The 9,639-nt window shown below is 44.9% G+C and overlaps 1 protein-coding gene across 1 annotated transcript; it reads left to right on the top strand.

Annotated features, from left to right (window-relative positions):
* The first annotated feature begins 9,147 nt into the window (after positions 1-9,147).
* On the top strand, positions 9,148-9,639 carry LOC128562227 (small nuclear ribonucleoprotein Sm D2-like). Its single transcript, XM_053556949.1, has one exon. It carries the CDS (start codon positions 9,225-9,227, stop codon positions 9,549-9,551), a length of 327 nt encoding a protein of 108 aa, XP_053412924.1. The 5' UTR covers positions 9,148-9,224; the 3' UTR covers positions 9,552-9,639.

Genomic DNA, 9,639 nt, shown 5'->3' on the forward strand with positions numbered 1-9,639 from the left:
CAACACCCAGCTATTTTTTTGTTGTAATTGTCATTGTTCTTTGGCAGGCCCAGGCTGGGTTCGAAACTGCCAGCTCCGGTGTATGTGGCTGGTGTCCTAGCCGCTGAGCTACAGGTGCAGAGCCAGCTATCTCTGTTTTCATTCTGGTCACCCCGTAACAGGCTGAGACTTTGCTGAGAGACCCTGGGTGGAGCCCGTAGCAGCTGGGTGGACAGCAGGAGGAAGTGCTGCCACCAGGACCCCGCAGAGCACTGCAGTCTACTCTGCACAGGGTGTGAGGTGCTGCACCTGAGTGCAACACTGAAGACTGAGGGTCTTCCTGCAACTTTGTCACAGTGGTTCCTAAAAGTGGGGCCAGAAACAGGGAGAGGAAGAAGTGAATGAATCAGAATCATTTGGGAGAAAATTATACGACTCTGCCCAACTGCCAGCATGCAACTTCAGGCACAAGAAAACTGTGGCAGGTGGGATAGGTATTTGGGTTTTTTTTTGTTTGACACAGAGTCTCACTCTGTCACCCTCAGTAGAATACTGTGATGTCATAGTTTACAACCTCAAACTCCTGGATTCCAGCGATCCTCAGCCTCCCAAGTAGCTGGGACTACAGGCACCTGTGACAACCCTGGCTATTTTTAACAGAGATGAGATCTCACTCTTGCTCAGGGTGGAATTCCTGAGCTCCAGCAATCCTCTGGTCTAGACCTCCAAGAGTGCTAGGTTTATGGGTATAAGCCACTGCACCCAGCCAGGGATAGGTATTTGTATTTTCTTTCTTTTTTTTTTTTTTTTGCAGTTTTGGCCCAGGCTGGGTTTGAACCCACCACCTCCGGCCTATGGGACCAGCGCCCTACTCCTTTGAGCCACAGGAGCTGTCCCGGTATCTGTATTTTCAAAGCACTTTCCATATGATTTTCAAGTGCTGTTTCCTCCCAGTTCAATCACCTGCTAATGGCATTTTCTTTTTTTTTCGTGGTTTTTGGCTGGGACTGGGTTTGAACCCGCCACCTCCGGCATATAGGACCAGCGCCCTACTCCTTGAGCCACAGGTGCCGCCCGCTAATGGCATTTTCTATGACACCTAACTTAAATCACAGACGAAACTTTCAGTAACAAGAGGTTCCTTGAAGCATTATTTAAAATACTGGGAAATGAGAAATAAGCAAATTGCTAAGTAAAATACAATGGAATATACATGAAATAATTTTTTTTTTTTTTTTTTTTTTTTATAGAGACAGAGTCTCACTTTATGGCCCTCGGTAGAGTGCCGTGGCCTCACACAGCTCACAGCAACCTCCAACTCCTGGGCTTAAGCGATTCTCTTGCCTCAGCCTCCCGAGTAGCTGGGACAACAGGCACCCGCCACAACGCCCGGCTATTTTCTGGTTGCAGTTAAGCCGGGGCCGGGTTTGAACCTGCCACCCTCGGTATATGGGGCCGGCGCCTTACCGACTGAGCCACAGGCGCCGCCCTACATGAAATAATTTACATAAAGTTCCTAGAAAAGTATCTAGCAGGTAGTAAGCCCTTAGACTTTAGACATGACAGGCCAGCTGAGGTGGCTCATACCTATAATCCTAGCATTCTGGGAGGCCAAGGTGAGTGGATCCTTTGAGCTCAGAGTTCAAGACAAGCATGAGCAAGAACAAGATCCTGTCGCCACTAGAAATAGAAATAATTAGTCCAGGCAGCGCCTGTAGCTCAGTGGGAAGGGCGCCGACCACATACACCCAGGCTGGTAGGTTCAAGCCCCGGCCCGGGCCAGCTGAATAGCAATGACAACCGCAACAAAAAAAATAGCAGGGCAGCTCCTGTGGGTAGGGCACTGGCAGGAGTGAAGAAACTGCAAAAAAAAAAAAAAAAAAAAAATAGCAGGGCATTGTGGCAGGTGTCTGTAGTCCCAGCTACTCGGGAGACTGACACAAGAAGATCCCTTGAGGGCGGCGCCTGTGGCTTAAGGAGTAGGGCGCCAGTCCCATATGCCGGAGGGTGGGTTTAAACCTAGTCCCGGTCAAAAAAAAAAAAAGAAGATCCCTTGAGCCCAGGAGTTTGAAGTTGCTGTGAGCTATGACAGCACAGCACTCTACCCAGAGTAACAGAGTGAGATTCTGTCTCAAAATACATACATACATTTTTGACTGTGACTATGAAAAACTGTGAGTCTGGAAAAGTGCTTAGGGTACAATGTTAAATGAAACTATTAGGACCTCAGACTACAAATAGTAGATCTCTTTTTTATAGAGACCTATGTTTGGGAGATTTCAGCTTCATTGAACTGTGACTATGACAGTCCATCCCTTAAATTCAGTCATAATTTCTGGACTGGACAAGCTTGGAGAAATTCACTTTGATTTTTTTTTTTTTGTAGAGACAGAGTCTCACTGTACTGCCCTCGGGTAGAGTGCCGTGGCGTCACACAGCTCACAGCAACCTCTAACTCTTGGGCTTACACAATTCTCTTGCCTCAGCCTCCCGAGCAGCTGGGACTACAGGTGCCCACCACAACGCCCGGCTATTTTTGATTTTTTTTTTGAGACAGAGTCTCACTATGTCGTGGTAGAGTACCGTGGTGTCACAGCTCACAGCAACCTCAAACTCTTAGGCTTAAGAGATTCTCTTGCCTCAGCCTCCCAAGTAGCTGGGACTACAAGCACCTGCCACAACGCCTGGCTATTTTCTTGTTACAGTTGTCATTGTTTCGCTGGCCTGGGCCAGCCTGGAACCCACCAACCTCGGTGCATGTGGCTGGTGCTGTACCCACCGTGCTACAGGCGCCGAGCCAGGATGTTTCTTCTTATTTTATTTTATTTTTAGGAATCTTCTATTATGTTAAATCACATTTGGTAAGTGTGAAGTCTAAAATTTCTCTTGGGAATGTTATTGACATTTACATATTTTGTGATAGTGTGCTGGCATCTGTTCATGATCCAGGATATTTTGTTTACAAAGAATATATGTTCTGATTAGAAGAATGGCAAATTATAGAGTTAGAGAACATAGATGAAAAAAAATCTCCTGTTACATCAAATATTCAAAGTAGCTAGGGCACGGTGGCTCACGCCTGTAATCCTAGCACTCTGGGGGCCAAGGATTGCTTGAGCTCATAAGCTGGAGACCAGCCTGAACAAGAGTGAGACCTAGTCTCTACTAAAAACAGAAAAACTATCTGGACGTAGTGGCAGGTGGCTATAATCCCAGCTACTCAGGAAGCTGAGGCAAGAGGATCACTTGATCCCAGAAGTGTGAGGTTTCTGAGAGCTATGATGATGCCATGGCACTCTACCGAGGGTAACAAAATGAGACTCTGTTTCCAAAAAAAAAAAAAACACACCAAAAAGAATATTCAAAAGTTATCTCAGGCCTGAAATATTGATACAATATGCACACAATTATTTGCTTTTTTATTTATGAAATAAGAAGCACTCAATTAATAGTTAAATATTGAATAAACGACTGAATGACTAAAAGTATTTCTTTTTTTTTTTTTTTTGGTGGTTTTTGGCCAGGGCTGGGTTTGAACCCGCCACCTCCGGCATATGGGACTGGCGCCCTACTCCTTGAGCCACAGGCGCCACCCAGGGGTTTTTTCTTTTTTTTTTTTTTGTAGAGACAGAGTTTCACTTTATGGCCCTCGGTAGGGTGCCATGGCATCACACAGCTCACAGCAACCTCCAACTCCTGGGCTTAAGCGATTCTCTTGCCTCAGCCTCCCAAGTAGCTGGGACTACAGGCGCCTGCCACAACACCCAGCTATTTTTTTTTGGTTGCAGTTCAGCCGGGGCCGGGCTTGAACCCGCCACCCTGGGTACATGGGGCCGGCGCCTTACCGACTGAGCCACAGGCGCCGCCCGACTAAAAGTATTTCTTGAGACTTTTGTTTTTCCTGGGATTTGAAATTACTGTTTTAAATGTATTTAAAAATATACCTTAATAGCCGAGTGTTGTGACAACTACAATAAAAAAATAGCCAGGTGCTGTGGCAGGCACCTGTAGTCCCAGCTCCTTGGGAGGCTGAGGCAAGATAATCGCTAAAGCCCCAGAATTTGAGGTTGCTATGAGCTGTGACACCACGGCACTCTACCAAGGGCAACATAGTGAGACTCTGTCTCAAAAAAAACAAAAACAAATATACACCTTATAGCCAGGTGTGGTGGTGGGCATCTGTAGTTCCAGCTACTTAGGAAGCTGACGCTAGAGGACTGCTCAAAACCAGAAGTTTGAGGTTGCTGTGAACTATGATGCCAAGGCACTCTACCCAGGGCAATAGAGTGAGAATCTGTCTCAAAACAACAACAACAACAAAACCAAAACACACCCATGTATTACATAAATACAATTTTATGTCTTTTTTCCTTTATGTATTTTTAAGAAACAATTTTTAGGGGCGGCACCTGTGGCTCAGTGAGTAGGGCGCCGCCCCATATACCAACGGTGGTGGGTTCAAACCCGGCCCCGGCCAAACTGCAACAACAACAAAAATAGCTGGGTGTTGTGGCGGGTGCCTGTAGTCCCAGCTACTTGGGAGGCTGAGGCAAGTGAATCACCTAAGCCCAAAAGCTGGAAGTTGCTGTGAGCTGTGACATTACAGCACTCTACCGAGGGTGACAAAGTGAGACTCTGTCTCAAAAAAAAAAAAAAAACAGGCTCAGCACCTGTGGCTCAAGGGCTAAGGCGCCAGGCACATACACCTCAGCTGATGGGTTTGAATCCAGCCCTGGCCCTCCAAAACAACAATGATGGCTGCAACCAAAAAATAGCCAGGCATTGTGGCAGGTGCCTGTAGTCCCAGCTACTTGGGAGGCAGAGGCAAGAGAATCGCTTGAGCCAGGGAGTTGGACTTTGCTGTAAGCTGTGATGCCACAGCACTCTACCCAGGGTGACAGCTTGAGGCTCTGTCTCAAAAAACAAACACCCCCCCCATTTGTATTTATATAAAGAGATAAAGAAAAGGAAGGGTACAAAATATAGGCTTAAAACACAGATGTTTTCTTACACAAAAACAGCACATTTATCCAAACAGGAAAGTTAGCAGCTACAATATGATTATCTAATCCACAGATGTTATTCATTTCTTAACAATTGTCTCAATAATATCCTTTATAGCAAACAAACAAAAAAAAAATCTGGCCTAGGTCTAATCTGGGACACATACACATGGCATGCTGCCAAGTCTTTTTGGCTCTTTTGTCTGGAATAACTCCTCAAACTGCCTGTCATGGCCTTGATGTTTCTGAAGAATATAGACCTGGTATTCTATTGAGTATTCGTCAGCCAAGTTTATCTGCTATTTCTTCCTAACTAGATTGCCCTTTTGGCAGGAATACAACGGGATCGACGTTGTATCCTTCCCAGCACTTCATAGCCAGAGTTTGTCCTTAACCAATGATGTTAATCCGGTGAAGGTCCTGTCCACCGGATTACAGGTCTTTCTACTGTAAAGTTATAATTTTTCCTTTTGTAATTAGTAAGAATTTTGTGGAGACAAACTTTCAGACTATGTGAATATCCTAGTCTTAAGAGTTTTTACCCATCACAATGCCCATTGATGATTCTTACCTGAATTAATGTTGTGTTTTGTCAAATGCTAGTTTAACTTCTTCATTCCTTTTATACTTATTTGTTGACATCCTACTATAAAGAATTTTTCCTTATGTTTTTATTTATTCATATCAATCTATTTTATTTAATGGATTTTAATCTGTGGCTATCATTTTTTATTTGCATGTTCAACTATCTGCATTTTCTCAGTGGGAGCCGCTTCAAGCTGAGTCTTGGTTCTTCTGATATTTCCTAATCATTCTTTAAGCACTTTCTTATTTTCTGGTGCAATATAATACTACATGCTTACCCTGAATTTTTCTTACTCAAGCACTTGGATCAGCCATTTCTCCAAGGAACTCTAGTTCCTTTTAGTGGAAAATGGTACATAGAAAACAAAATACAGTGGGCGGTTTCTGTGGCTCAGGGGGTGGGACACCGGCCCCATATACCGAGGGTGGCCGGTTCAAACCTGGCCCTGGCTGAACAACAACATAGCCAGGCATTGTGGCAGGCGCCTGTAGTCCCAGCTACTCCAGAGGCTGAGGCAGGAAAGTCTCTTGGGCCCAGTAGTTGGAGGTTGCTATGAGCTGTGTAATGCCACGGCACTCTACTGAGGGCTGTAGTGAGACTCTGTCTCCACAAAAAAAAAAAAATAAATAAAATGATAAGAAAACAAAATACAGTTTGGGGGCATTTGTGCTCATTTGTACCGGGGTGTCATTACTTCTAGACCCTCATAGCGGACGGCTAGAAAATATGTGTATATAAACACTTACATATATAACCCCCACATATCTGTCTCTGCCTAACTAGCTGGCTAACTTTGTAATACCACAAGTTTGTACTGATACCTGTAATTCCAGTCGAATAACAGAGTTTATTCTCATGTTCCTCCTTTCCAAATCTGTAACTGTCTTGTCTGATAATAAGAAATTTAGTATGTCCTCAACATACTTATTTACTGAGGTCTGGAACTCAGCAAAAATAACCTTAGAAATGCTAGCCATAAAAAAAAAAAAAAAGAAAGAAAGAAAGAAAAGAAAAGAAATGCTAGCCATACCGCTGCGAAAAACAAACTATTGAACTAGAATTTAGACTAGGGCATGTTTGCTTGTCATGAGCTCGGATAATCCACCTCGGCCTCCCAGAGTGCAGGGATTACAGGCATGAGTCACCACACTGGGCCTAGAAACAATATTCTTAAGTTGATTTTGTACAGTAAATCACTTTTGCTCAATGTATAATGATATATTTGATCTTTTTTTTTTTTTTTTGTAGAGACAGAGTCTCACTTTATGGCCCTCGGGTAGAGTGCCGTGGCCTCACACAGCTCACAGCAACCTCCAACTCCTGGGCTTAAGCGATTCTCTTGCCTCAGCCTCCTGAGTAGCTGGGACTACAGGCACTCGCCACAACGCCCGGCTATTTCCTGGTTGAAGTTTGGCCGGGGCCGGGTTTGAACCCGTCACCCTTGGTATATGGGGCCGGCGCCCCACCGACTGAGCCACAGGCGCCGCCCTATTTGATCTTTTTTTTGAGGCAAGATCTTACTCTGCCTCCCAGGCTGGGGTGCAGTGGCACAGTTATCATTCACTGCAATCTCCAACTCCAGGGCTCAAGTGACACACCCACTAGTCTTCAGAGTAGCTGGGACTACAGATATGTGCCACCATGTATCTGCTCAGCTAATATTTAATTTTTTTTTTTTGTAGAGACAAGGTCTTGTCATGTTACCAGGGCTGGTTTCAAACTCCTGGGCTCAGGTGATTCTCCCACCTCAGCCTCCTAAATTGCTGGGATTACAGGCATGAACCACCATGTCCAGCCTCTAAATTCTACATCATTCATCTGAAAACATTGTTTCTTTTGAAAATACCGTGATGGGCCAAGTCTTATTATATAAAAGCAGAGAATTTCCTTTACTAAGAGCCGGCAAATTAGTTATCTGTTTTTAATTAAATGTGGGACAAAACAACACATGAATCACTTCCTCTGTAAGAAAGTGACTGCAGACCAAAGGCTCATTATCTAACCTCAGACCAGCTGGGCTCTGCCAGCCCCATTTCCTCAGGACATGTGTCTTTCAGCACTTTTGGCTCCTTCTGGAACAGTGACCAGCAGCCTCTAATTTCCTCTCTGTCCAGGTTCTGGGGTAATGGCGGTGGTAGGGGGTCGAGACAGTTTTTTTTTTGTTTTTTGAGACAATCTCACTCTGTCGCCCAGGCTAAAATGCTGTGGTGTCATAGTTCACAGCAACCTCAGACTCCTGGGCTCAAGTGATCCTCTGGCCTCAGTCTTGGGACTACAAGCATGTGCCCCAATGCCCGGCTACTTTTTCTATTTTTAGTAGAGACAGGGGCTCACTCTTGCTCAGGCTGGTCTCAAACTCCTGAGCTCAAGCAATCTACTCTCCTCTGCCTCCCAGAGTGCTAGGATTACAGGTGTAAGCCAGCATGCCCAGCCTTAAACAGTTTTTAAAATTGAGAATCTATTATGCAATGGTTGACTAAGATTTTCACCCTTATATTTTTTAAGCCCTTGACTATGATTTTAAACACTGGATCAGGAATCTAGCTTTGTGATTAACAAAAACATCTAGCTTTATAAAATGTTGAAGATTTCTTTTCCTATCTGCCTTTATTCCAAGGAGCTGTACCCATAATGATCTGATACTTTGTAAGAAAGATTCTGTTCATTTTTCTTTTATACAAACTTCCATATTCATTAAATACTTTTTTTTTAAAGACGGTCTCGGGCAGCACCTGCGGCTCAAAGGAATATGGCACCAGCCCCATATAACGGAGTTGGTGGGTTCAAACCTGGCCCTGGCCAAAAATTGCAAATGAATACAGACAGACAGTCTCACCCTCTTGCCCTGGGAAGAGTACTGTGGCATCATCATAGCTCATGGCAACCTCAAACTCTTGGGCTCAAGGTATCCTCTTGCCTCAGCCTTCCAAGTAGGTAGGACTATAGGCACCTGCCACAATGCCCAGCTAGTTTTTCTGTTTTTAGTAGAGATGGGGTCTGGCTTTTGCTCAGGCTGGTCTCTGAACTCCTAAGCTCAAGCAATGCACCTACCTCTGCCTCCCAAAGTACTAGGATTACAGGCACACGCCACTGCGCTCAGCTAGTGAGTACTTAGTGAGTGCTTACTACAAAGTGCCAGGCACTGTGCTAGTGACTGGAGATGTTCAAGTTTAGCCTAAAGCCATCTACTTACGTGTTTTAAGGTGGACTCAAAGATTTCTCTGTACACAGTGAACTATAACTGAACTGAATGTGTAAATAGAATGTAACCTACACCTGTACCAAACACAGTTTCAGCCAATCACAGGCACCCAACTGTTCAAAACATATCTCAAAATAAGATAAATGCTGAGCTATAACCAGTGCAGCTGATTCTGTCCCTCACTTCTGTGTTCTATCATTTTTCTTTTACTAGTCATAAATATTATCTGATCACATGGCAGCCCTGGGTCACTGATTTAAAAATTAACCAGGGAGAAGGGAGTGACTTGAGAGCACAGCCACCACCATAACAAGCCCTTAACAAGCCCAAGAGTGGGGCGGCGCCTGTGGCTCAAGGAGTAGGGCGCTGGTCCCATATGCTGGAGGTGGCGGGTTCAAACCCAGCCCCGGCCAAAAGAAAATAAACAAAACAAAAAAACAAGCCCAAGAGTGATATGACCCCAGAGGAGCTACAGAAGCGGGAGGAAGAAGAACTTTACACCGGTCCACTCTCTGTGCTCACACAATCAGTCAAGAACAACACTCAAGTGCTTATTAATTGCCGCAATAACAAGAAACTCCTGGGCCGGGTGAAGGCCTTTGATAGGCACTGCAACATGGTGCTGGAGAATGTGAAGGAGATGTGGACTGAGGTCCCCAAAAGTGGCAAGGGTAAGAAGAAGTCTAAGCCAGTCAACAAAGATCGCTACATCTCCAAGATGTTCCTGTGTGGGGACTTGGTCATTGTGGTCCTGCAGAACCCACTTATTGCTGGCAAATAGGGCCCTCCTCCCTGCCGACAGCTTGCTCCCCTGTCCTGTGAAGGCCTGCTCTTTGTGATGGGAATAATAAAGGCCCGTGGGTTTTTTT

The sequence above is a fragment of the Nycticebus coucang genome, chromosome 12, assembly GCF_027406575.1.
Source record: "Nycticebus coucang isolate mNycCou1 chromosome 12, mNycCou1.pri, whole genome shotgun sequence".
In the NCBI taxonomy this organism is placed as follows: Eukaryota; Metazoa; Chordata; class Mammalia; order Primates; family Lorisidae; genus Nycticebus; species Nycticebus coucang.